Source organism: Oryzias melastigma, linkage group LG20 (assembly GCF_002922805.2).
Source record: "Oryzias melastigma strain HK-1 linkage group LG20, ASM292280v2, whole genome shotgun sequence".
In the NCBI taxonomy this organism is placed as follows: domain Eukaryota; kingdom Metazoa; phylum Chordata; class Actinopteri; order Beloniformes; family Adrianichthyidae; genus Oryzias; species Oryzias melastigma.
The window spans coordinates 12,286,503-12,314,423 of NC_050531.1; the positions used below are offsets into that span (position 1 = coordinate 12,286,503).

At 37.7% G+C, this 27,921-nt stretch overlaps 1 protein-coding gene across 3 annotated transcripts; it reads right to left on the minus strand.

Moving 5' to 3' along the window:
• Positions 1-3,290: 3,290 nt before the first annotated feature.
• pip4k2aa (phosphatidylinositol-5-phosphate 4-kinase, type II, alpha a) lies at positions 3,291-26,467 on the minus strand. 3 transcript variants are annotated; one of them, XM_024279909.2, is made up of 11 exons: positions 25,418-26,467; positions 16,765-16,862; positions 16,584-16,680; positions 15,310-15,462; positions 14,888-15,034; positions 14,659-14,697; positions 11,176-11,289; positions 7,302-7,415; positions 6,975-7,215; positions 6,715-6,818; positions 3,291-6,578 (listed from the first exon to the last, which is right to left on the minus strand). In XM_024279909.2, the coding sequence occupies exons 1-11, from the start codon at positions 25,556-25,558 to the stop codon at positions 6,498-6,500; spliced, it is 1,329 nt and encodes a 442-aa protein (XP_024135677.1). In that variant the 5' UTR covers positions 25,559-26,467; the 3' UTR covers positions 3,291-6,497. The 3 variants fall into 3 exon arrangements, with proteins under 3 accessions (XP_024135677.1, XP_024135676.1, XP_024135678.1); XM_024279908.2 differs by having other exon boundaries at positions 11,176-11,292; XM_024279910.2 differs by lacking the exon at positions 11,176-11,289 and having other exon boundaries at positions 25,418-26,462.
• Positions 26,468-27,921: the final 1,454 nt, after the last annotated feature.

Sequence of the window (27,921 nt, forward strand, 5' to 3'; positions counted from 1 at the left end):
TAGCAGCTGTAATTCCCCACTATCTTTCTGGATTTGGCTCAGATATCAGAGAGCTCACAGTGGTCTGGTCAAGGGCCTTCTTCACTACTGAGTTTAAAGTGTGAGCCATACATATTGGATGTTTGGGCCATTCTGTACTGTAAGCCTGCAAGAAAATACTTGTAATAATAGGAATAATACTTGTAATAATAGGAATAACATGGAAATATGACTAAAAGTTTAATTTTCCTGAGGAAATCTACGGATGCCGCCTCAGCCATCACCTGCCCAGCTCCCTGCACTTCCCTGTTTCCTCACTATCAATAAAACCTTCTCCACATGGATCCATCTGGCTGGGCTGGTGCACTAACCAGTGCATTAAAACTACCGCCGCTTTCCAGCTTATACCTTTGTCCAGTGGCGTACCGTCAGCACCTCCAAAGCCTTCAGTGAAGGCTTAAAGGCTTATCTAAAGAGAAGTATCTTAATCACAGAGAATGTTTTTTTATTTATTAGTGCTGTCATTTGATCAAAAAAAATAATCAGATTAACCACACTTTTGGATTGTGATTAATCACGGTGAATCACAAAGTTTTACTAGGAACATTTTATATGACAATATGCAGCTTTTGAACAAAAACGGTCCATAAAGAAAAATGTTTCTTCCTTTTTACTGTCTAAAATTTTTAACTTTATAAAGTGTTAACCCGGATATCCCAGAAGTGCAATTTGAGTGCACAAAACACATAAAAAATAAGAAGCAAGAACTTGAAAGACTTTTATGTCTGCAGTACTCAAAAAAAACTCCAACTGAGTGTCAGACAGTCATAAGAAACAAACATTGTGTTTCTGCCATTTAAGTAGCTTCAGGTTTAACCTATACCATGGTGAATACTCAATTCTGATGGCTACTGGGTCTGGATGTACTACTTAAAGGAGGTTCCAGTTACATAACTGTTGAAATGTTCTACATCACTACGCTGGCTTCTTGAAAACATACTTTTGTGTTATCATCTGGACAGAGACGAGCAGTAAGAGGGGAACTTCCTCTCTGAACTGATGCTGTATTTAACCCATTGTTATGATCAACTTATAGATCACTTTCCTTTGATGCTGCAGACGAAATCTGTGGTGCTTCAGCGCTTCAATGTTGTCATATTACCATGACAACAGGCCGCACAACAAATCAAATAATCAGCTTTGAGTAAAAAAAAACCTTCTAATAGAAAAAATAATTAAAAATAAAGTACTAAATATAGATTGAAAATGTATTTCTTTTGTAAGTGGCCATGATATAAGTGGGAAAAAACTCGACAAATCCTGTGCACGTCCTTGCTGAGCTTCACTTCCCTTCCAATGTTGGTACAGTGTTCTACTTTGATAAATCTCATGTTGGAGTCTACTGATGTTGGTATTTGGCAATGATGGCTCCAAAACAAAACCAATAGGCATGTGTATCTAGAGATGAAGGTTTATGGTTGCAATGTGATTGTGCAAACACGACTGATTGATGGTCAGAGTGAAGATTGCATTCTTGGCAGTAATCTTGCTAAGGTACCTGATTCAGCAAGCCCAAGAATAGGTCATTCAGTTTAATGCCTGAGGTGAAAAAGTGAATAGAAAAACCCATGACTGAGCATTTGGCTTGGGTTTGTTTCCACTCTCAGTGGATGCCTTTGTTATTGGTGAAGCTGCGGTTTTGTCCCAGACCCTGAAAGTGAACGATTACTTTTAAAGAAAGTCCTTCAGTTATGCACAATCCAGGTTCTCAACATCCAGGTTGGAATTGTTTTGCCTTAAAATAGGCTGCAAGTGAAAAAAAAATCCATAATTAGTTGAGAGGTCATAAGTTCAATGTTTAGACTGGCAATAACCTTTTGACTTACCGCTGGCCTTGAAATATGTTAACAGAAGATTGCCAAATTAGCACTTTTGCATTTTGATATCAGATACATACTGTACCGGGACCTTACTCAGTGCAGCATGTCTAAGTGTATAACCAGAGTGTATACAACAACCTTCCGGAAGAAGCTGCTGGCATCCAAGAGGCTTTTTACTGTTATGTCAAGGAAAAAACTCTGACAGAGGGCAGCTGATTACTTCCACACTGACCGTGGATGGGGTCATTGTGGTGTTTCAGGAGTATGAGAGGAATGAGTACAGAATAAGATCTCAGGCCTTCTTGGTGCCACATTTTCTGTTAACCAATTCATCTTCAGATTACAGCGATATAGCGACAATTGAAGGGATATTGCCAAAAGGTGAATAACAACTGAGAACGACATCATCTCTCCATCCATACCGACTCTTTTGACCGCTTTTAGTGCTGTGTTATTAAGGGGAGTAAAAGATGTAAATTGTACATTGCTCCTGTTTTGGATGATTTTCTCAAGGATGTTTAAATTTATTTATTTATTTAACATTTGAAATCAAGAATGGGAGGATAAAGCCTCTTGAGATGAAACATCTCGTTTTCAAGAGGGTCCTCCTTTTCAAAAAAATAAAAGATACAACCGAGAATGGCAGAGAAGAAATATAAGCAGTGAAAACTTAACCAAACTATCCATCCATCCATCTTCTTAACCGCTTCTTCCCTTTCGGGGTCGCGGGGGTGCCGGAGCCTATCCCGGCTACTGAAGGGCGAAGGCGGGGTACACCCTGGACAGGTCGCCAGTCCGTTGCAGGGCCTCAATCACACACACATTCACTCTCACATTCATACCTAGGGGCAATTCAGAGTCACCAATTAACCTGTGAAGCATGTTTTTGGACGGTGGGAGGAAGCCGGAGTCCCCGGTGAAAACCCACGCATGCACGGGGAGAACATGCAAACTCCACACAGAAAGGTCCCAGCCGGGATTCGAACCAGGGCCTTCTCGCTGTGAGGCAAGAGCGCTAACCACTGCGCCACCGTGCAGCCCTTAACCAAACTAATTTTACGATAAAATAGTTGGTCGTGTTTTACTTATTTTTTTTATTAATGTACTTTTTTTGGGGGTGTGAACAAGTAGAGTTCAGTGGGGGGAGGGGTACTGGACAGTGTTACTGAGAATTTAATAGAATTTTAATTGGGGGGAAAAAAACGTTAATTTTGATAAATTGTTCTAACTAAACAACCAAACAGGAAAATATATTTTCAATATTATTAAATCTGCTGCATGTCAGCATGAAACTAAATCACATTCCCAGAACATAGATTACCTCTTAATAAAATGCAATGTTTTTCTAATATCAGTGTTTTTTTCTTTTTGGTATAAAATTCAATGTTTATGAAAGCTATAAGAGGTTTGGATCAGAAAAAAACAAACACATTTAAGCAGAACAAGTGCTTTAATTGGTCTGAGTGAATGTATGGAACGGAGCGTTTTCTTATTATCATTAAATGTGAAGAACAACAAACACACACAGATCAGTTTGGCCTCTGCTGCTGAAGGGAAGCGTTGACCACGGCCGTCGGCAAACCCACACTCACGCGGTGAGGCCGCCCAGACCAAGGCAGCTGTGCAGGTGAGCATGTCCATTTCCAGCGATCACGCCGTTTCTGAGCTTTCTTCTTAGTCCGTCTCACGTCTGGTCTTTCATCAGTTTCCCTTCAGCACGAGAAATCAAATCGACAGCGTTTCCATAACGTTTACTGCACACTTTACTCCATCTATTACAACAGATTCAGCTTCAACAAAAAGACAAACGTGGGAGCCCTGCGACTGCTGAGGTGCTTTTGACACACAAGTGGCAGCAGGTCAGCTGGTTGGGGTGGGGGGCACTGAAGGAGCTCAGTTTATCAGAAGTCACAAGAGTAAGAAGCTGGAGGACATGCTCCTGACAGAACTGAACTCCCAAAAACTCACTTGGTAAAAACAAAAACAAGAAAGCAAAAGGCAAGCAAGAAAGACAACAGTGTTCCCTCATCCCTCCTTTTTTTTTAGGACACAACCCAATGTACAGTTTGAACTAGACAATCCTTCACAGTTAAAGAACACCAGCGCTCACAGACCCCTCACAGGGGGAAATGAAAACCTCCCGACAACAACAGGGAAAGACGACAGTCGCTTCAGGAAAGATCACACCAAAGCAGAGCAAAAACGAACGGATGGAAGCTGATGAAGAATAAAACCGCAGGTGTGTGTGTTTGGTGGTAAATGTAACATGCTGATGGACTGCAGGGGGAGAGCACAGCAGAGAACAGCCACAGCACAAACACACATTCTTAAAGAAGGCAGGAGCAGCCAGACACAAGTGAAGGCCGACACGAGGAAGAGGATGGATACACACACTACAACCATGATCCACAGAAACCAAAGCAAAACACAACACTCACTTTGTATCTTAGAACACAATCCTTGAAACGATTTTATTGACCTGACGGAGAAACAACAACAAATACACAGGTGCTCAAAAAAAAAAACAAAAAAAAAACAGGAAAATAAGAGCTGAAAATAATACGTCAAAGTATTACTCAAATAACCTTTTACATTTGTTTAAAAAAAACAAAACGTTAAAATATAAAATTAAATAATTTGGAGTAAAAAGGCACACATCTTGCACAGTGTATACAATGCAAAACAGTTGTCTAAAGCAAGGGACTATTTACTGCCAAACATCCTATACATGTGGTTAAAGTGGAGGGATACACAGGACAACACAGACTGAAGGTGTGTGAGGGAGGGGGCGGGACTTAACTTTGTGCCATGCATTTTTTTAAAAAACATTTTCAATGTAAATTGCAAACATTTAAACAGCATTCTTCATCACCACAGCGTCAGCACTCACTCCAAAGGGATTGCTTATATAGATATTTAATACGACAACATTTTTTTAAGGACTAAAATTCAATGTAAAAATATAAATGTAAATTTAATCTAAACAGACATTGCAATGGAGGGTTTTTTGCACAGGTTAGAACAAATACATTTTTTTTGTTTGTTTTAGCTGGTTATCCAAAGGTGATACACACACAAAAACAACGTTCGCACTTTCACACAAGTATATTGCATTTCCCTTGTTAAGACCATGTTGAGTAACTGGGGTCGTATTCGTAACATTTGGTTCCTTTCTTCTTGTGCAAAATATACAAAAATAAAAAAACAAAACAGAAAAAACACAAAGTATAACACAGATAATTCACTTTAAAAAAGAGCAAACAAATAGAAGCCTTACAACTGGCATTAATTAATGACCAACACATCTTTAGCTACTTTACTGAAGGCCCCCCTCCCCATTCCAACTTTTAAATACTGACACACACACACCCCTCGTGAACAGTGGGTGTGTGCTGGAGGTAAACTGCCTTATGTGTGCCCTGAAGCTAAAGCCTGGTCCCCAAATGCAAGTGCTACCAGCCCACAGAGTGCTTCTTAAAGGGTAGGAACAGCTGCTTTTCTAATTCACATCTGCACAACGTTGTCCTCTCTGGACTGAATGGCGCAGCAACGTGTTCCTACCCTTAAGAAGCAGAAAAGCAGTGAGACACGGAGGAAGACCGGACACGGTTTGTTTCTTCTGTTGGTCTGTCTCACATCTGCAGGATCTAACAGAAAGTAGCTCCTAATGATAATGAAAAGTGCATCAGTTTGGAATCAGAAGGTGCGGTCGGAGTTGGGTTTCGTTGCGGCACCCTATGTGAAGACACTCTGATGACTGACTTCATGTTCTCTGCAGCAGGAGCAGGAAGCTGGATGTTTTCAGAGCGAGTAACAGGAGAGACGACAGCCAATCAGATTGGTCCCCTCGTTTTACGGACAGACGTCCTTCCCTTTAACCAATTATAAGTCACTGCATTTCAAAGAGAAACCACTAAGGTGTAAACAAACATTGCAATTCAGCAAAGAAGTACTGCGGCAAAAAAATAAAAAAAACACATTAAAGAGGGGCTGAGGGTGTTCAGGGGAAGGATTTGTTTGGCTGAGTGCTTGCATGTTTTTTGGGGGAATGCGTGAGGGCTCTTGGCATGTTGGAAGACTGCTTCCTACTTCCTGAAAAGAAGCGATTTGCATTAGGAAAGGTTCCACTCCCTCCAGGCCTTCTCCGTTTAAGAGGAACTCCACTGATCTCCCATAAAAGCCTGCATTGGGCCTGTGCTCGCCCTGTAGAGACGTCACAGCCTCGCCAACATCCCAGTGAACATCACAACAATGATAAACATTCAAACAAAAATGAAGAACTCCGTTTTGTGTTAGGAACGACAACAAAAGGGGAAAAAATCCAGATCCCCCACATTTAAAGCAAAAAACAACAGCTTGTATATAAAATGTAATGACTTGGACAAGCTTTGAAGAACCAAAGTAACACAAATAGAACCAAACAAAGAATGTAAACAAACAATGTTTTGTTTAGCTGCAGTGCGGCACCCCACTGAAACAGAGAGAAGCGAGGGATGAGGAGGATGGATGAGGGAGAGTGATACGAAGCCATCACAACAGCACCTTGTTAAAACTCCGCCTCTATGGTACTCCTCTCCACCCCACTCTCCACCCGCCCTCCCTCTCCCATGTGCATCTGTGCCTCGATTGCTCTGGAGGCTAAGACAGGATGGTGGTGATGAAATCATAGAACCTCTTGGAGTACTGTTCTGGGTTCACCGTGGAGATCTCCGCACCGGCCTGCAGATTAAACACAGCTTCAGACACCTTCCTTTGACAGAATCACAAGATGCTCATCTTATTTTTATTTTATATTTAACCCCAGAATTGTCCTAAGTGACACAGAAGTGATTTAAGTATCTGGGTGCAGACGTACCCCATGTTTGACCGTCTTGGCGGCGTGAGCAGCTTTCTTCTTGGCATCGTAATGCTGGAGGATGTCTATAATAGCCATGAAGTAAACCTCCTTTCTGGGAGCACCTGTGTTGTGAAGCAAAAGTATCTTAGAGGAGAAATAAGTTCTTTTCATGTGATCTCATTGAAACCTTCTAGTGTCCACCAGTAGGGGGAGCTCTTTTCTTTTTAAATTTTGCCAGTGTGAGGCACAGGTGTCAGGAATCCAGAACTTCCACTTACTATCATTGCTTTTGATGGCATAGACGTCGATGGAGGGATCGAACTCTCCCGGCGACAGAGGCTTGGTGCTGTCCAGAGTGTTGCTGGGACTGTCGGGGGGCGTTCCGACTCCCCCTCCGTCGCTCTCACCGTCATCCTCCGCTTCGTTATCCTCACTGTCCACCTCCTCCTGCTCTGCTCGCTCAACGTCGTGAATCCCCACCAACAGACTGTAGTCCATGAGCTTCAGCTGGGCCAGGAACTGAAGGAGATGAGAGGTAAGACTAAAAAAAAACACCTAATTTCTGTGGACAAACATTCCTCATGAGTGAGGCCTCTCCCACATACCTCCACATCCTTTCTAAGCTTCTCCAGGAACATTTTCTTGTTCTCTCCATCAATGTAGATCTTCTGCCCATCATTGATGAAGTCATTGTCCTTGTAGGTGGGCAGCTCCTTAGCCTGCCCATTAGCATTAGAGATTAGCAACAGAATTACAACAGAAAAACGACAAGTTTACCTCCAAGTAGCAAGATTTAATAAAAATACGACAGAATTCCGTGGATCAGCTCAAAAGTGAGAACATCTGAGAGACCAGCATCTCTGTTCTAAAAGCTGTTTTAGAAAATGCTTTAAGTTAATTAAAGCCAGTGTGTTTTGCAGGGATCTTAAGCTCAGAACAAAATGCCAATCTACAGGATTCGCCTGAACGCTGCGGCTGCAGGACCGCGAGCAGCCTGTAGGAGGGAGAAGTGTTAATGTGGGGAGGAGTGGGGGCCTAATGCTAAGTCACTGAGGAAAAAAAGAGAGCAGGAAATGAGGTAACACGGCAACGGCAGCAGTTTAGCTACTACAATGACACTAAGGCAGCAGGAACTGAGCGGTGACACGTAACCACAGAAATGCGCACAAACAGAACACACACACAGAAAGAGCTCGACATTTAGAAAACAAACCCAGCACACAGAAAAAAATAATGGGACACATCAGAACATACATATTAACGTAGGGACCTTTGGTTGATTATAAATATGGAGTGTACAACTTGCGTGACGGAACATGAAAACTTATGACATGAAAAAGTAAGATGTGTTGATGGCTGAATAAAAAAAACAAAAAAAACGGAAGTCATCCATCTTTCTGTGCACCCATTGCAACTTTTTCTACAAAAGCAATTTATTTAAATCAATTCATAGGAGACCCACTGTAGTGCTGCATTACAGCAGAGTAATTGAATATAAACCACTCTTAAAGGGAGCACTGCAGGCAGAAAAGCAGAAGTTTATCTGAAAACAGGAAGCTTCTCCAATCCAAAAGTGTATTTTCCATCTTCTGCAGTTAAACATTTTGTTTGCTGACCAGTTAAGGGGGTTTAATAAAAATGGTGGGTTTTCAAACTAGATCCTCATGGAACTAATAAAGGTTGCTCCTGATCTACTGCAACATCAGTGTTTTTTTTTGGATTGCAACTAAAGACATGAAAAGAAAATGCAAAAATGTGCCAAGTCATAAATGCAGCAGCAGAGGAAATGGTGAGCCGCTTTTTACTATGTATTAAAACTTTTGTGATTGTGAATAGAAAACTGAAACCACCTTCCTGAAAGCATTATGACGGTTGTCCTGTGACAGACAGCATACTAGCCTCTCAGGCGCACTTTCACTCTGTTGTTGTAATAATGATGTTTCATCAATTTAATCTCTTTTGGAAGATAAAACATTAAAATTAGGGGTGGGCAATAAATCGGAACCAGAACCAGTATCAGCTGATATTTGCATGATTTGAGTTTATCGGTATCAGATCAATACTAAACTAATCCACTGACAATGTTCTGACACATTTTAATTTTAACATGGATACTTTTTCCTAAAAGATCTTTTACTTATTGCACGATTTAATTCAGTTTTAAGTCACAATTTTGATATAATATTTTTTAACGCAATGAATATCAATGCCAAATATGTTTTCTTTTTTCCCCTTATATCACACTATTTGTTTTCCTACTAACAGAAATGATTCAATACGAATAAATAATTATACATAACACTGAAATAACCACGAATCCTTTCTACTCAGTTCACGTGTCCTCCGCGGACAAAAGCTGCAATGTTTTTTAGTATACATATTTTTTTAGAAAAGCACCTAAAAATGTTAATTATAAAATAAAATTCACATTCTCATATTTTTCTGTGACATGTGCACTAGGAAAATACTTCACCGTCCCCTTATATATAGTTGTTGTGCTGTCATTTAACTTGAACAGAACTGTGAAACCCCAAAATTAACTTTTGGTCCTCCCTGCTCACAATAACACAATTATTTGTATATTGATTGAAACATACTTTAGAATAAAATGACATTTTTCAGTGAAAAATTAGAAACTTAAAAAAAAAAACACAGCATAAGCAGATTAAGCCTCAGTTCTCCACTGGTGAGTTGCTGGTAGTGGAAGACCAAGTCTTTGAGAAGCTGATCTGGCTTTTTCTACCAGTAATGATCTGTTTTCGAGGTTCTCTCAGGTGTCTGTATAAGTTTGTTGTGGAGGAGGTTCTACATGGAATTATTTTCCTGGAGACTCTAAATTCTTCCTTTGTATTATCAATTTCCAGAGTCTGTCTCTGTCTTTCTCTCATACTTGGTTCATGACAGACCCCACTCCCACCCCACCGCATGCACGTCTGCAGCAGGGTGACCGTTAACGCGCATCTTGAAGAGAAAAAAGTCAGAGAGGACAAATAAATATATAATAAATAAATAAAAGAGCCCGCGCAGTAGGACGTGTGTTGGATAACTCGACTTTTTGAGGAAAAGATGACTGAAAATGGATGAAATGTGCGCAAAAATATGGTTTTCAAATAAACAAAGTATTAGCCTGGAGAACACAAAAAATGAAAATGTTCAGCTGAAAAAATACTTATATATATGTATATATACAAAACATACAGAATATATACGGTGGGGCAAAAAAGTGTTTGTCATTTACTGATTCTGCAAGTTGTTCCACAAATATGACTGAGGTCTGAAATGTTCATCATAGAAACACTTCAACTGTGGGAGATGGAATGAAAAAAGAAAAAAAAAGAAGAAATCACATTGTATCATTTTTAAGAATTGATGTGTACAAGAGTTGTATAAGAGCTGTGATGTTTTTGGCAGTACAAACTTTCAACTCTATGCCACTCTAGCACCTTGAAATACTTTAAATGTAGCCACGCCCTCATTGCCTGGGTGATGTGTTTGGTATCATTGTCCTATTGGAAGATCAAGCAATGTCTTATTCTCAATGCTCTCCCTAATGGAAGGAGCTTCTTAAAGATCCTTTCCTTAATACAGATCAATCGTTCTGTCATCTTTTGAAGAAAAACAGCCCCTAATCATGATGTTTCCACTCCCATGCTTCACAACAGGTATGGTGTTCTTTCAGAATGTAACTCAGGATTCTTCACCTTCCAAATACAGTGAGTGGCGTTTATCTCAAAGAGTTCCAGTTTTAGATTCTCCCGGTCCTCCTCTGGATCTGAGGTGTCTTCAGATCATTGATGGGTTACCCCATGTAATTCTAGGCTGTTTCCTCAACGTTCTCAAGATCCTTCGTTCCCCATCAGATGAGGTCTTACATGGATCTCTGGGTGGAGGGAAATTGTCAGTGATATTACATTTTTCCATTTTCTAATAACTGCTCCAACAGTTGATCTCTTCTCATAAAGCTGCTTTCTTATTGTAGATTGGTTCATCCCAGTCTTATACAGCTCTACATTCTCATCTCTGGAGTGCTTGAAAAGCTCTTTGGTCTTGGTCATGGCAGAGAGATTGCAGTCTCTGTTTAACGGTGCGGACAGTTGTCTTTTATCCTGATACCAGTTCAAACAGGTTAAATTAATACAGGTAACAAGCAGAAGATAGAAGAACTTCTTGAAGAATAAGTAACAGGTCTGTGAAGGACATAATTCTTGCTTGTTTGTTGGAGAAGCTTATTTTCTGCTCTATTATATAAATACATTCTTCAAAATATCCTACAATGTGATTTCCTGGATTATTTTATTTACATTCTGTCTCTCACTGTTGAAAAAGTGTAAACATTACAGATTTCTCTCATCTTTTTAAATGGAACAACTCGAAGAATCCAAGACTGGCAAACACTTTTCTGCACCACTGTGGATATGTAGAACAATAAAATACTTTTTAAATAGATCATGCCTAGTATATGAGCCCTGGTTCTCTTACATCTCTTACGTGTTTCATGGCACAGTAAAAGCGCGTGGCAATCCGCAGTGTTTGCAGCCTTTGCTGAACATTACCAGATTTGGGCCGAGGGGGCACATCCTCTGGTAGGGTTGACTGCTAGAAAAAGGGGGGGAGTGAGGAAGGGATGTAGGGGTGGAGGAGAGGAGAGAAGAAAGAGAGGAATGGAGGAAGCAAGTTGGAGGTAAAGGCAAAAGTGGTTCAAGTTTAACAGAACACAAGTGTTTAAAGTGGTAGAGGACTGGAAAGGGTAAAACGCGGAAGATCTGTAGTCTTTAATGTGTCTGAGTGAATAAAGAAAGCGTATGAAAGGGTTCACAATTATATTTTTTGTTACATACATGATTTTTGTTAAACTGAGCCCCAAATTAACTCTATTCCAAGAAGGGGTGCTATATTTGTGACGACGACCCTACTAAGACATAATTCAAGACTCAAAACCTGTGTCCCAGATTGAGTAATAAGCTTTGTATGATCATATGAATGTTGTCATAAGAGCCACACAAAACAGGAAGCAACTTTTTAGCCCTTTTCTAAAACTAAGACAAAAAAAAACCCACACCAGTAAAGCAACGACACATGATGGGTCATGCCTCTCCTTAAACGGAAGCATGGTCATAAAAAAGGTTGTGGTTGGTTTCAAATTTGTCCATTTTCAAAAAATATCTTAAACCACATATAGTTTGAGATTTATATGTTAAAAACAGAAAAACAACCGTTTCATTTGTTGCACAAAAACCTAAATATTCAATGAGACAGTACAATTTTTAAATGCAAGACTATACAAAAAAACAAGAACAACTTCAACTTGGGGGCGTAGCTTCATCATTTAAGATTTAACATGAGTTTTAACTGGGAATTTAAGGAGTTTTGGTCTAAAGGTTTTATTTATTGTACAATATAATCCTCATCAAATGTTTTCAAAGAGATCTACAAGACACTAATAGTCTGATTTTTCAACCAAGAAAATCAATAGAAAATAATTGAGACATTTTTTTATCTCCCTTTAACGTTTCCTCACTATTTCAAATGTTTTTTTTGGTAAGAAATAACACTTCCACAGAAGCAGAGATGAATTCAAGCTTATAGGTAAAGTAAGTATACTTTTTTTTTTTTTAGAGGGTCAGATGAGTGCTATTGGGACAGTAACTGAAGGAGGCAATAAATAAAAATAATTCCAGCAGGTAGTTCTTGAGCTCTTTGCTCCTGGTGGGTTCTGGCAAAAGCAAGCAAAGCAAGCAAAAAAAAGGCTTACGTTTAAATGAATAAACTTTGTTCTGCCAAGTGCTTAATCAGATCCGGTATTAAATCTAAGGATTATATTTCTACATCAAAGGAGATGAGCTAAGAGGTTGGCTCACACTCTTACTCCAGTCATATTGCTACATAAAAGCCTTGTGTGCTCAACGCTGAGCTGAGAAGACAGAATAAGAACCACTGGTGCTGAGCATTTCTGAGGAAAAGTTCAGATAAGTGCTCTTCTACGAACCAAGAAAAAACAATCTTCACATTTTCTACTCATGCACACGTATTTTCAGGTGTTCTATCTTGTATCTGAGAAGCTAAACTTCAGATCTCAGCTGTAAAAAGTTATTAAAGTCATAAAAAAGATCATATTCAGGAGGATCAGAACATATCAAAAACGTGCAAATTAAAAAGGTTGGTTTTCATCCACATCTAAAGACTGTTTAATGGATGTACAATTAATCTCATTCCATGCAGATGCATGCAAAAAAGGAGGGCAGCCATGCAGTCAGGAGAGAACCTTGTTTGTGTCGTTTTTGTTTTGAAGTTAACACAAGAGAACAATGCAATCTATCTCTATAAGTGTACCTAAATCCTCAGAACAGAAGCCCTTGATGACAGTAATCATTTAAAAGTGGAAAGATGGAGAAAACTGTGATAGGCTACAATGTGTTGGTTACTGATAAACTGTTTTTTTCATAGAGGAATAAAAACTAGAAACAGCTCATCAAAAGTGCAGAACCTTAAGGGTAAAGAAAAACATTTTTTTTAATAAGAAAGTCTTTTTCTGCTGTTTCTTGATGCAGTTGGAAGATGTAAGCCATGGTGTGTCACCAGCTGTGCTGCACACAAAAAAACAGTCCTAACGGCAGCTTCAAATGTGTGCTGAATTCCCCAGCTGCTCTGGCTTTAATAAAGTTTGGCTTTTTCCTTTATCTGCTGATTTCTAAAATTAGTTCAAGGGGGGTTTCCCTGATGTCTTACTGCTCGACGCCTGGCAATCCAGACTGACACAGCAGACGGCTCAAACTGTTTACAGCCACTAAAGGGACAGCCTGTCCGACAAAAGCATTCCCAGAGCAAAATGTCCAGACATATAGCCAGAATTAATAAATAAGACAAACATTATTCCAGAACTGAGAATCTGTAATCTAAGATAAACCACAAGAGATTATAATGAAAAAGCGTTTTGGCGCTCATACTCAAAGCTGCTTATCTGACAAAAAAAGAAGCAAAAAACAGAAATAAATGCAGTAAAGTAAAAAAATACAACCATAATTAATTTAAACTGTTGATGGGGGAAGCTGTGAAACGATTTAAAGCCAAAAGCACTTTAAAAAGTGTGTCAAAAGTCTAATTTTCATCTCCAACATCAAGAGATAATTACTGTTTTCATTTATTACACAAACAGACACACACAAACACACACGTAAACACACCCTTCAGACTCATAACATCCCCAATCATTCAAGTTCTCAAATCCACAACAAACTGAAACATACTCAACCCGTCACACGCAGCCAGCAAGCAGGGATACTAATGGAACTACAGAAGCAGGGAAAGAAGGGCATTTAGCAAAATAAAGGGACACGACTAGCGTGCAGAGGTTAGAAAGGGATAGGGGGGGGTGAGGTGGGTCCTGACTTAAAAAGATGGATCATTTCATCTGTCATCGCCCCCCAAAAGGAAACAAAGCAAAACCAAACTTTGTGTTGGTCCATTTGGGTCATGACAGTGAAATTGCTAGAAACTGTGTCTGTTTTTGAAATACAGGTCTCTTTCAGTCTCTAATAGTCTACATGGCTTTGGGATTTTGGAGTTTATTCAAAGTTTCTGGTTTTATTAGGACATGATCTGAAAGACAGACACCTCAAGTGCAATGGTTTGTTTGTTACAATCACAACTCTGTAAAAAACAAGAGTTGGGACACTCGAGCTTTAAAAGCTGACCAAAATAAGGACTCTTCTTAAAACACGGCCACTGTCTAAAAGCAAAGATGTTACCTGAAAGGTATGAAAGAAAAAAAGCACTGGAATTTGACTGAAACCATTTTAGCACACTGGCACTTAATCAGTAGCTATAGCGTCAAAGACAGATTTTTAATGAAAGTTTTCTCCTTTGTGTTGTTTTTTTTTTGAAAATCCACAGATCAGATCTTGTGAGGTGATATGTGCAAATATGTACGACAGTGGACTGCCGCTCGCAGAGGCGGGACAGTACCTTCTCTTTGTCACTGGCCTCTCTTGCTACAGTGGAACCCTGTAAAATTGAAATAATTAATCACTCAAATATCATTGAAAACTGTGTTTAAGACATAAAACAGCACAAATTAAACTTCTATCTTGCCATAAACCACTTTTAGAGAGAACAAAACAATGGGGCACTTAAGGAAAACAGTTTCTTCTAATATTGTGGTTGAGTTTTTATTTGTTTTTGTAAGCCTTCGTACCTTGAGATCATATTTCTTGTAAACAGACAGGCGGTGGGAGAAGACATTGCGTGTAACAATCATGTAGGTCTCATCTCCATCCACTGTGAGTCGGTACATCCCCAGAAACTGAGGCAACAGTGTGTTGCCATGGCATTCCACAATGAACTAGCAAAAGAATATAAAAGTGGTGTAGAGATAAACAAAACTAAAGTATTTACAAGGCTTTTAACAAATTTAAATTTGTGGGAAGTAAGGTCTTTTTCATACCCTCAGACATTTAACGACATCAAAACAACAAAAACATTTGAATGTTCAAATAATAGAATTTAAATGCTAACAACTGTTCCATGAGAAGTGAATTAGAATGCTAAAAATGACATTTAGCAGTACATATTACCAACTGTTAAATCATGGTGGAAACATTTCAGTCTTGTCTTTACCTGGTGGTATTTCTTTAGAATGTTGTGCATTTCTGCCACATCTTCGCTGCTAATAGTCTTGATGACGTAGCGTTTGTCGTAAGACGTGTGAAAACGGGCGCCGCTGCGGCCCTGAGCGTCACTGTTCAAAGGAGCGCTGCGTGTCAGAGAGTTCTGCAGACAGAGAGGAAAACTAAGACTACAGAAAAGACAGAAAAAAAAACAACTCAAAAGTCCTCTCGTGGTACAATGAACGCTGTGAAGTTTCCACAGTCGCCGCACTGCGTTCTGATGAGAATACAGCATGTCCTTGGTTGAACTTCTTCATGTATTCCTACTTGTAGCTCTGCAGTTTCAACATTGATGTTCTAAACTTTGTGTTTGCTGCAGCAAAGTAACATGATTCAACATACAATGTGAACTCAACTTCCTGTTCTCTAAAAATACACTGCTTTTGGTGTTTTTACATGTTGTGGAATTTTTCTGATAGAGGACCTAAGTTAAGAAAATTAAGCTAAAAATAATATTTCTGAGTGTTTTTTTTATAAAAAAAAGTGAATCAGGAGCAGACAAAAAAACACTAAGACAAAAATTCTCCAGTTTTTACTATAGACTTCTCATTGTAACGTAGGGAGAAAATACTATGTTTACTTTAGTCATCTGCTCAAATGAAGCTTGTTATAGGATTGTAACAAGATTATAGCTAATAGCTACTGTTGAATGACATTAAAAATGACATTAAAAGTAACATGTTTAAACCCAAAACTGAAACAGGTCGCTTGTTTCCAGACATAGAAACATTCAGGATGATTTCCCCAACAGCAATCTGGTCGAGCAAATATGGCTTCAGAGTGGTCAGTCTGTTAACATCCCCCACTGCCCACTCGCTGCAGCCAACAGAACCTTAATGTAAACATAAAAAGGACAGCTGCACTGCTCTGGGATACAATGACCTCCAAATACTGCCAACTCACTGACTACACTGGAAACCGGGGATTTGCTAGCAAAGCATGGAAAAATGAAAAAAACAAAATGCTTAACAAAATGTGCAAAGATTAGAAAGCCTAATACAAAATAGTTTTATGTTTTAGGTGCAATATTAAAAGACCATAACTGGAAGCTAACAACAAATTAAGCAATTGTATGTGACTGATGTGAAAACAGTAAAAAAAATGTTGTTGAAACAGAAAGTTTCTACTGATTATGAAGTAAACAAAAAGGAGATATTGCAAAGAAGTGAAACTAATGACAGAAATGACACGTGTTTGTGGTAAAATATGCACTGCTGTCATTACCGAGAATTCCTGATCATCAATGCCAAACCGCTCCCTAAGGTTTCGAAACACCAGGGGGCAGTACTCCTTGAACTTAAAATGGCTGGGCATGTTCTCCCTAGACGACAAAAATAAGAAAACAAACATTTAATAAAATCCCAAACACACATTTAAAATGTTTTCTGTGCAATAAAGATCTTACTTGTTAAATAGATGGTTGTCCACTTTAATCTTGGAATAGGCCTTGAAATCATCTGGCATGAGCATAATGGGAATCTGAATATGGCTTAACTCGTTTATCTGCGTGCAAATAAACAAAACAAAAAACAGAATATGTTAGTAACACCTTCCAGGAAACAATACCAACACTGATCATTCTAATAGAAATTTTGGACAAAATTCAACCAAATAAACAACCACTTGTAGTAGATAAAAAGAACATCTCATATTTCTCCAAACATAAAGATTGTAAACACTTTTCTAAGATAACAAGTAAACCAAAACATTTGCCTATTCTAAAAGTATACTTTACAGAGTAAATTCTTTAAAATGCAAAAAAATGCTTTTTATTAAAAATAGTTTGAAATGCCTTTTCAAACCAAACAAAGATGGGACTTCTAATACTTTAAATAAAGCAATAAACTCCACTTTTATGATTAATTTAATTTAAATAAGTGCTGGTTTAAAATTAACACAAATAAAACTAAATCAACCAATTAATTAAATCCTTAACTATTTTCTTACATTTTTCCGTCACAAAAACAAATGTACAAAGTTAAAAGTTTATGAATTACAATTTTTATTAAAGATAGTTCCACCTGCATTCTGTTTAAATTATTAGGAATATTAAATATTTAAAGAATACATTGAAGTTTAACATAATTTTGTTAAATAATCAAACTAATTTGTGAGCTCATGAATGAAAATTGAATCAATTTAGTATGTTGGCAGTATTACCTAGACTTAATTTTCATGATCAAATATTAATTGGTTACTTGTGAAGCAAAGATATTTTTAATATCTCCTACACAGTGCAGAGTTGGTAAATGTTAATGATCAATGTTCTCAGCGCTTTTGAGAACAGACTTTTTTTTTTTAAATTCAGACTGAGACCAAATTATTAAAAAAACAGTTTGTGGGTTCAGCATTTGTGATCTTTTTAACCATTCAGCGTTTTTTCTAGTTTGTTTGTGGAAACAAATGAAACCCAAAGTTGAACAAATTGAAAGCAGCTGCTAATGTGTGGTTTCTTAAAAGTCAGATGTAAGCGTTAGAGCCATAATGTTGTTGACTCACATTTTAAATGTGACTAAAGACACTAAATGTCGGCACATGATTTGACAAAAATTCTAGATGTTTCAAAACCCTCTCATAAAACAAACTGCAGTTTCTAAAAACACCTACAGCACGTTGAAGGAATTTTCACTTGGAGCTGGCTGTGCTTCACACTCCTGCATAACATAGATCTGTCATTTGTTATGACTCAGCCGGAGAAGCATAAGGTGTGTGTGCGCCTGTATGTGTGTATGCTTGTTTGTTGCTAGCAACAGACAAGTGTGCTGGCAGGTTGCCCCATTTATGATCTATTAATAGTCTAACATTCGCCTAGCAATGCTTTTAATAAAGCTGCACCCATTGTGCTCCAATTCTCAAGCATTTTTTAACTACAGGACCGATAAATACAAGTGTTTTCCTCTAGAGTACAGATCTGGACGGATTTAAACTCAAGTCATTTTACAACTAAACAATAGCTCCTGATGCAATGATATCTGTCAAATTTAAGCCCTTATAATTATATTTAACTAACTGGTGCCTCTTTTTCCATAGTTTGACATTTGAAACTGTGCAAGGCTTAACATTGTGCTTTTAAAAAAAGGTAAGACTTTAGTTTCATTTATGACATAATCTTGTAACTTGGCTGAATTACATGGGCATCTTTCATCTCCGTTTAGCTTGAGAGCTGCTATTTTGTCGTGCTGTCATTTATAATTATGCTAGCTTGTTTCCTCTGCTCCTTCTAATTCTGTCTGTGTGACAGATCAAGTGCAGAGAGGAAGCAGAAGTATGACAAGATTACTTGGACTATGATCCATGTTATCTTTAAGACCAAAAACTTGAGTAGTCATTAATGTTGAGTTTTCACAAAAGTCTCTTTTTTAATTAAATTTAATTTTATGTCTTTAATTTGCTCTTATACAACATATTGCAAAAAAACAGGTATAGAAACACATAAAAAGTAGGTGCAGGAAGAGGTGAAAAACCCATATGGGCTTAGATTAGAGCCTCTACCTAATAAAACTTAAAAATTGACATAAAATACAATAATAAAGTTTTATACATTCACAGTTATACACCTGACAAAATCTTCAAAAACAAAACAAAACATTTATATTTTATAATACAGTCATTTTATTAACAGGGATTGCCTTAATTTTTTTAAAAGAAGTGTCCGATATGCCAATCATGGACAGATAAGAAACTTGACTAATTTTGTCATTATTTCTTGAAAGCTGGTTATTCTCAACAAAGACTCATAAACATGAATCCATCCAGATGGGATTTGACTGGCTTAGAATCGACACATAAACACATATAAAACAGTAATTTTTGTTTACTATTTAAAACTTTTAGGTTGCAAGTACACAAGATCAAGAAAGAAAATGATGATGCACAAATATTTTGTCTTTTTAAATAACATCTTTTTTAAACAATTTATTTAATTTTCATCTGTTTTAAAAAGTCATTTCCTAGTATAGTTATCAAAGGAGGTATGATTAAGCATAATTCAAATGTCAATTCAGAGTAACTTTGTACATTTTTAAATAGTTATGAATCAGACATTTTTGGTAAGCAGCAAAGTTAGAATATAAACAATACAACTTTAAATATGTTGAGTCTCATTGGTTGTTGTTCTGCAATTCAAAAGGCAACAGGAACAAATATGATTAAATGTATGAAAAAAACGTTTTTATCTCTCTGTGCGTATCTTTCGAGCAACCCAAATTCAGTTGCCCTAATCTAAACAACTGCAATGTCAAAGGAAAATATTCAAATTATAGTGAAAATGTCATAGAATGTTAATGAAAATGAGTTCTAATGCACTAAAACACTCCAGCTAATCAGTCTTATCCTCTGTAAGGAAATACATTGATTTCTATAAGTGTCCTTTATAATTTCACTAAGGTTTTAAAAAACAAGGAGCATTTTGCTCAACGTTAGGATAATAGAATGGAGACCACACTTAGTCTTTTGCCAGCTAACCCAACCTCAGATAACTCACAAACATAAACCAAGAATGGCTGCAGTTAAGAGAAGCAGGTTAAGGTCTGTGGTTTACGACTTAAAGAAATATTTTCTGTATATATTTTCTATAAAATAGACACTAAAAATAATAACTTTATTTAAAAACATGAGACGATAAGGAACAAATTATAGCTTATTTTGGTGGTTAAGAGAGACAAGAATGATTTGTGGTGTTTCATTATGGGACTATAGTTTCTAAAATTAAATATGTAAAGTCTTTTGGTTCTTTAAGAACGTGCTTGTATTGGCACATCTATCTTTGCTGCTATGAAACACTCAGATCCATTTTACACCACTTCCTTTAAGTTTGCATAGTGAAGAAGATTGTTTTCTCAACTCAGCATGAAGCAAGTGTGGGCTGTTCCTCCATTGGACAGGAAGTTCACGACAGAGCATGCTCTCTGTTAGCAGAGTGGCACAGTTTTGTTCCTGTGAACTAAAAAGCTGAGTCTATCTTGCAATATGAAAGCATACCAACACAATAGAATATAAAGTTGAATGGGGTACGAGATGCTTTCTTAAAGACACAGACAAATGAGTGATTTCAACTAATTAGATGGATGATAATATCAGAAGAAGATCAAGATCAGCTTGAAACCTGATTAAAAGATGCAATTTTTGGTCTCTGCAGATATAAAAATTTCTGCAGAATGTATCAATGCACCTGCAACAAACTCCAACATGTCGGCAGAGCAGTGACAACCTGTCCTCCTACACCTGTCTCTTTTCACCATTAGGGTATATTGGGTAATTACTGTATCTCTTACTAATTTACACCACTGAAAGCCGACCTGTAGCAAAACTTGCGCACAATTCTAGGGGTTTTGCTGAGTTTTGTCAGCCAGCTGAGAATTGGAGGCTTTTAGTGAAGATGTGCAGAGATAAACCGAAAGCCCACAGCTTGTGGTTTGTACAAGACAACAGTTTAAAGTCAGTCTACAGAACACTGGGGATAACAACAGAGGTACCTTTATTGGAAGTTACAAAGCATTTAAAAACCTGAATTGCATTTGAGTGATGAACCTGTTTGCTGAAATGAAGTGAGCTGAACTTTTTGTGTATCAAGAGTGGGATTAAATTATCCCATTTGTTTTATTGATAGTTTTTTTTTTATTCTAGTATGCTTATGAGACTTCTATTTTACTCTCACACATATTAAATGCTTAGTGTAGATATATTTCTACACAATTTTGACCATGTTTTATTCAGATTGCCAATATTTGCTGTAGTAAATCACACGATGCGTTTTTACTATGGAAAGACTCAAACTATTAACCTTATTTTTTTCTGGATGCCATGCTAAAAAAGATTATTATTTAGTCTAAACTTTGTTTATTGTGTTAAACAGTGTAAGAGATAACAAAGAATTTCTGCAGTTGCAATCGCAGTAGCAACAAGTGCAACAAAAGAGATCAAAATCTTTTCTGGAGCTAAGAAGTAATTGAACAAAAATTACTTTTCTGGACATTTCAACCATGAAAATTAACCTATGGCTCTGGAAGATATTTTTAAGGAGCTGCATTGCACTGATTTGAAGAAGAAAATCTTCTATTGAGCAAAAGTTTAAAAACCTGAAAACACTCCAACATCAATCAGATCAATATTTTATCAATGATTAATTTAGAAAAGGGAACAATTGTCAGTTTAATCTGTGCAGCTGCGAGTCCAGTTTGAGAAAAGCATTTTTATCCCATTCAATTTGTATTTTTTCCCTGATTAACAAAGGTATTAAGGTTATTCCAACAAAATTCCATTGATTTTAGAATTCCAGCATTGAGATATCTCTACTTTCTTAAACAGTCAAAACCTACATGTTCCATCCAAAAGGCCCCGCTGTGTCTGCACACAGTGAGAACACTAAGAAAACAAAGGGGCTGAAAGGCTACTGGTGGCTCACCATAAAAAGCATCTTGGCATACAGCATCATTGTGTGGATTGCTGGCTGCTCAGTAGCAGGCACAAAGCCCCTTCAGTCATCAACAAAACACACACACTGTTAACTGCTCTCTTCCCTTTATGGAGGACACAGCTATTACCAATACCTGTTTAGAGCCAAAAGGATTATACAAAGCTTAAAAAAATAACACCCTTTTTTAAACTATTGCTCACAGGCGAGAGCTACAAATCACTGAAAGAATAAAATATGAGATCCACAATCTACTTATTTTTTAAGACAATTTATACTAGATCAGAGCTGTTTTTTTTAATGATGTCTCCATTAGCTACCACTATATACATTGATCAAATGTATTTTACTAATTAGAAGCCACAAAGTCAAAGTTTGTGGGAACACAAGGATACTGGGTTTTAAAGACCCACTCCAACGAAAATCATGTTTTTGGCATCTTCTAGTAGCATTTTTCTCATGATGGAAGACACATATAAACAAATTTAAGATTAAAACTAAGATTCTGTGTATGTTTTTATCAAACCGTAATGGATCAGGAGCAGACAAAAACCTGCGGTTTGAAAAAGCTCTGGTTTGTAACGCAGCAAATACCATGGACGGGCAAAGGTTACCCTTCACAGCTCCAATTCTAAATCCTGCACTTAATGACAAATAGACCCATGTACGTCTTCCTTTTTCTCATCTGGCTCAAAACTGTACCGCTGGTTAGCTCAGATATTGCTCGGCTCTTTTTTATGCCAATGTTACCTGGGGGTTGTAAGGAACTTTTAGCAAACAGAGAGTGCAAACAAAGGAATGATGGGATATCAACATAAGGTTACTCCTGTGCCAGTAATCCCACTTAAAACTAAGAGGTGAATTTCTAATGAGCTCCTGCTGCGCTGCAGAAAATAAGTCTTAAATGACACAGGTTTTTTTATTTAGCTAAAAACTGCATCATCATCATCAGTAAAAGAACCCTGGAAACAATTTTACAATAGAAGAAAATATAATTTAAAGTGGGACTTTAAGGACATGATGTCAATTGGACTTTTGTGAACTAGATAGAATGACACCATGGATGTGTGAAAATCTTTTAGGGACAATGCCAGACATTAAATTCTATGTTAAAGGTGTCACATTTTTTTTTACTTAAAAAAAAAAAAAAAAAATTTAACTTTTTTTAAGATTGTGCCATGATAATCTTTCTTCAAAGTTAGACATATATCCTTTTTCATTAATCCGTTGTTAAAAGAAAAACCACAAAGACAATAACATTTAATCAGTCATTAAAACTTAATTACTAAGTTTGTTTTTTTAAAACCAAAGAACCTCATATATATTAGAGATTAAAAAATTATAAGAACTAAATCTTCATAAACAGCTGTGAAAAAATAGTCAGGAAACTCAAGTCAGGCATTAAAAAGTATTTAATTTTTTAACAGTCTGACCGAAATAGGATCTGTTGGTCTTGTAGCTTAACTAAGGCAAGTTAATGACTAGTGACTAACTGGTTTCAGGAGACCAGTTTTGTCGGTCAAAGTAGATTTAGGGTGGGGCTTGAATTGCAACTTTACATGCTTATATTTTCAATAATTTGCATTAACTCACACCATCTGTGCAATAATATAATAATCAGTGCTATAAATAACACTATGTAGCAAATGATATTATTGTCACAAAAGCTAACCATGACCTTTAGTCCATTCTTGCATGGTTTTTAGTAGATACTGGTTTCAGATAGGACCTAAACAAGCTTTAAAGAAAAAGAACAGAAGTGTTAGCCTAAGGCATAAAAAAGGGAATGTGCTGGTAGAACACTAGCTGTGTCATAAGCAGCACTAGGGCATAGTTTGAACATGTATGCTCCACATACTAATGCGTTTATATTAGACAGTTGTCATAAAATAAAACTTATGATCTTAAACACTGAGCTTCACAATCAAAAAAATAAGCAAAATGTGAAAAAGTGTAGGATTCGGAATATCATTTTTTTTATTTAAAGACAATGTATTAATTGTCTTGCAAATATTTTATAAACAAACAACTATATAACATTTTTTAAGCTTTAACCAAGCTGTAAATGCTTTATTTATTTCCCGTTTCCAATGGGAAGAACAAACTTCCCATACTAGTGACAATTAGTTTAACGCTAACCAATACAAAAGGGGAACATATCCGAGTACAAGCTGTAAAAAAAAAGTGATAGATTTGTGATAAATGGTATCAGACAACATTAAACCAGAATAATAACTTATAAATTACTGTTGACCTCTCACTGCTGCTCTGACCTGTCTATGCACGCACCGTCAGTCTTTTCTGTGCGCAGCTAGTGATGTAAGAATATTATCAAGGTGTGAAGAGACAGCAGAACTTCTGTTAATGTTATTTATTTATTTATTTTTAGCTTTCTCTTGAATTCTATGTAGGAACTGGTCCTGCATAAAAGTGTCCTGATGGACACGATCCAGATAGACGATCTTATATATAAATATATATTTTAGCTCAAAAGCATTTGAAGTGTCAGGCAATTTTTTTCAATGAAACTTTCATATCATAGGTTATCAGTCTTCATTTGTCTCTGGAATTCAAGACATTTAAAGAGGAAAATATTAATGACTACAGCAAAAGCTGTTCTTAGGTAAATCTCTCTATCTTACTTTGCCTAAACCACCAGCTTAAAACCACAACCAGCTGACTGTAATCCAACTACAGACAACAGCTTGGGTAAGGAATTACACCTTTAGATTTCTAATGCTTCAAGACCTTCTTCATGTATGCAAATACATGAAGTTATTTGGAGCTTGAGTAATCCAAACTGAAACATTTACCATAGAATCATTGAAAGAACGAACCCCCTCCCCAAAAAAATGCTTTGTACATAAATGCCATTAGATAAATAAGATGTTTGTCAGATGAGGGACTTAGTTCTAAAAGAAACTGTGGTAAAAATGAATAAATAAAAGGAAAATAAAAAGGCAGAGTAAATTCTTCTCACATGTTTCCGACTTTTTTTTGTGGGGTTATTTACTTTATTATGCTGTGATTACTAAATGTGAATTGGACAAATGGAAGTAGGTCTGACTGTTTTGGTCAGATTAACTAAAGCAACTGTGTGCAAAATCAAATGAGTTATTTAAAAAAAAGATAAAATGTTCACATTTGCGAGTTCTAGAGCAATTTGACTTCTAAAATATTATTTTTATGATCCCTTCCTTTCAATTTTTACTATATAAAAAGAGTTGCTTCATAGCAGACCTTTGGCAAAGGAAAAGACAGGGAGCAGAGATAAGCTTCCTTGCATGGTGAGATTTGCTCTCGCATGACACACAGCCATATGAGCTTGTCTTACATGTGCACAACAGGAAGCCAGAGATGAGTTAGCTGCACCAAACACCAACAGTCCCAGGCGCACAAACCCATTTCAACAGAAAAGCAACAAAAAATCGTGGAACTAGGACCAAGTATAAGATCAGGGCACAGTTGCAGCCACGTCGTTGCTCCATAATCTTAGTGATTGACAGGTATAATCCCGTACAGGTCCAATGATAACAATAACCCAAAAACTGATTTATCTCTTGACTACAGCAGCGATTTAATCTCGTGCGTCAAAAGGTTGTGACAAACACGTATGGATCAGTGTAAAGATGACGATCTGACTCACCGAGTGGTTTACTCCCCACATAAGCACGCTGAGGAGGGGATCGCTGGCACGGAAGAGCTTCACTTTCTGAGCAACAAAGTGCTTTTTCTTGGTCTTCGTTTTACTCGCAATAGATGCGGCGATGCTGCTGGCTGAAGCCATGTTGAAGCACAATGGCTGGTATTGCAGTTGACGATGCTGGCAGTGTCTTCTCCTACAGCTGGCACGGCGGCCAAGAGCTCACGATTCAGCAATATCAATATTACTCATTTAATCAGCTTGCAAGCCAAAGTGGTCGAAGCCGCTCCTTCTTTTTTTAGCCCCTCACAAAATGTATTTAAAAATACGGTCCAAGTTCAGGAACTCTGAATGTGACTAAATTTAAATTCATCTATAAGTTATCCCAGCCCACATCGCAGCTCTTCCTTCCTTGACTGGTCTGGAGCGCTCCGCACCCCTGCAAGTCAAGCTAACACTGAGCTGGCATTAGCAAAAACGATTAGCCTGCAGCTAGCTAGCTAGCTAGCAAACGATAAATTTTCTAAAACTAAGAAACGTTAACAGAAACGTAAAAACTCAGTGTATTATACTAACAAATAAACTATCAAGTCTCACAAAAGCTTACCAAGACAAGACATAAATAATACGAAACGCCTATCTGCTTGCTCTGTACTCCCAGCTAGCATAAGCCCCACCGACCTTCGTTCATCAAATGAAGCGGCACTGAGGACTCCACCAGCCCGCGAGCCTCCACTGCTCTGCAAGCTAACTAACGCTACTAGCCAGCTGCTAGCTACTAGCATGCAGCCCAGTCCTCCTCCTTCTCCTCCTACGCGTTTGTGGTCAGTCCGTAGAGATGACAGAGGTGTATCCTGAAATGTTCTTTGAAGAAAAGGAAGGGAGGAGGAGGGGAAAAAAGATGAGCGAAGGACGAGATAACGTCAGCGGGTGGTCAACTCTACTTCAGCAGCATTTATGTTCATGTGTGGGGCTGTCAACTGACAGCTCGGCCGATGGGGAGTGACAGCAGGAGCTTTGCAGTATGGAGCTCTGATTCGCTGCAACTCTCCGCCCCATCCTCCTGCCATCGGGCCGTTAAGTCACTGGACTTGGATTTTACTATAGCAATTCCTAGATTTCTATTTCTATTTAGCACTACAAAACGTGTTAAAATACCACCCCATCATAGTTTGGTTTATGTATTTATTGATTATTCTTAATTATGATTATGCAGTTTTATGGGGAAAAAAAACCTGTGTTTTCTAGGACATAGTTTCTGCAGAGCGGCAGGAGTTCATCAGAAGGTTGTGGACTCGCCTGGAGTGAGCCCACCCCCTTCCCCATCATCCTTTTGTTTACACTCTTTCCAGCTAGCTTGCAGCCCCTCACAACTCCAACCTAACATTACCAGGGCAACAAAAACGGAGAGCAATATCAGAGTTATCCAGCCGGACAGTTTTTAGCTAGATGCCAGCTCGGACGCTAAAAACTAAGATGCATACAGTGAAGTGAATGCATCAGAATTGAGGGGAGCAGGGAGCTTGCGGCTTGCCGTAGTAGCATCTACTCCCAGCCACAAGCATTTTGTCTACTCCTGATTCACAATCACTTAAAAATACTCAGAAATGAACTATATGCCCTGCGTTATGAGGAAAAAAGGCAAAAAGCCCCTGCTCATAACACCAAAAACACTACAGTATTTCACCATTGGTTCTTCAAGTTTTAAAAATACAGTTCAACTAGTGTTTTTTTTTGGCCTTGTAGTTATAATAAATCACCAGAACTAAAACCTGACACCTTGTTTTGTCACATGAGCCAAAATGAGTCAAAAGTGTGTGACCACCTCTCAAACCAGTGGAGCTAATGTCTTTAGAGGTCATTTGGTTTTCTGGTGCACGCTGACATATTGCTGTGTCAGTAGCTCTGTAAAAGCAGGAGGCCTCAAAGTGCTGATGCTGTGTGGACCTCGTTTGTTGAATGAGTCATTCCTCACTGTGACACATTTATAGCTTCATAGTGGACCAATCTTTTTTAATTTAGTCTGCAAGTCCTTGTAATTGTTAACATTTCCCCCATCCCGTTATGCAAGATAAAATAGTTATGTAACTGCTACTTTTTTTTTTGATTCACTAGTTTTTCATAGAAAGATATTAAAGTGTGCCTTCTTGCACTAAGGTGACTTCCTGTGCTCGCTATCTCCCCCTGTTGTTAGGAGACTGGGATGAAAACTTAAATTTTCTCAAGCTTTCAGTCTAATAGACTGTAAATAAAAAAAATGTAAATAAATAAAGGGGTCTATTCCAGTGGTCTGTTACCTTCAACAGTAAAAGAGACATTCAGGCTTTGTCTAATCTAGTCAAACCCCAAAATTTTTACTTCACCCTTTGGAAAAATACAGTTCTGCTTTGAATTCATGCAACTTTTATATTAAATATAAACTTGTTATTGTCAGTAAAAATAGAAAAAATAGATAAAATGCCATCATCGTTCTCCCCATTTACTATTGCTGCACACCTAAATATAAA

Coding starts and splice junctions, on each gene's coding strand:
- pip4k2aa (XM_024279908.2), bottom strand. CDS start 25,558: ATGGCTTCAGCCAGCAGCATCGCCGCATCTATTGCGAGTAAAACGAAG. Junction 14,698..14,887: donor ACAAGAAATATGATCTCAAG/GTACGAAGGCTT, acceptor TCAATTTTACAG/GGTTCCACTGTAGCAAGAGA. Junction 11,293..14,658: donor AGGCCAGTGACAAAGAGAAG/GTACTGTCCCGC, acceptor CCCTTTTTCTAG/CAGTCAACCCTACCAGAGGA.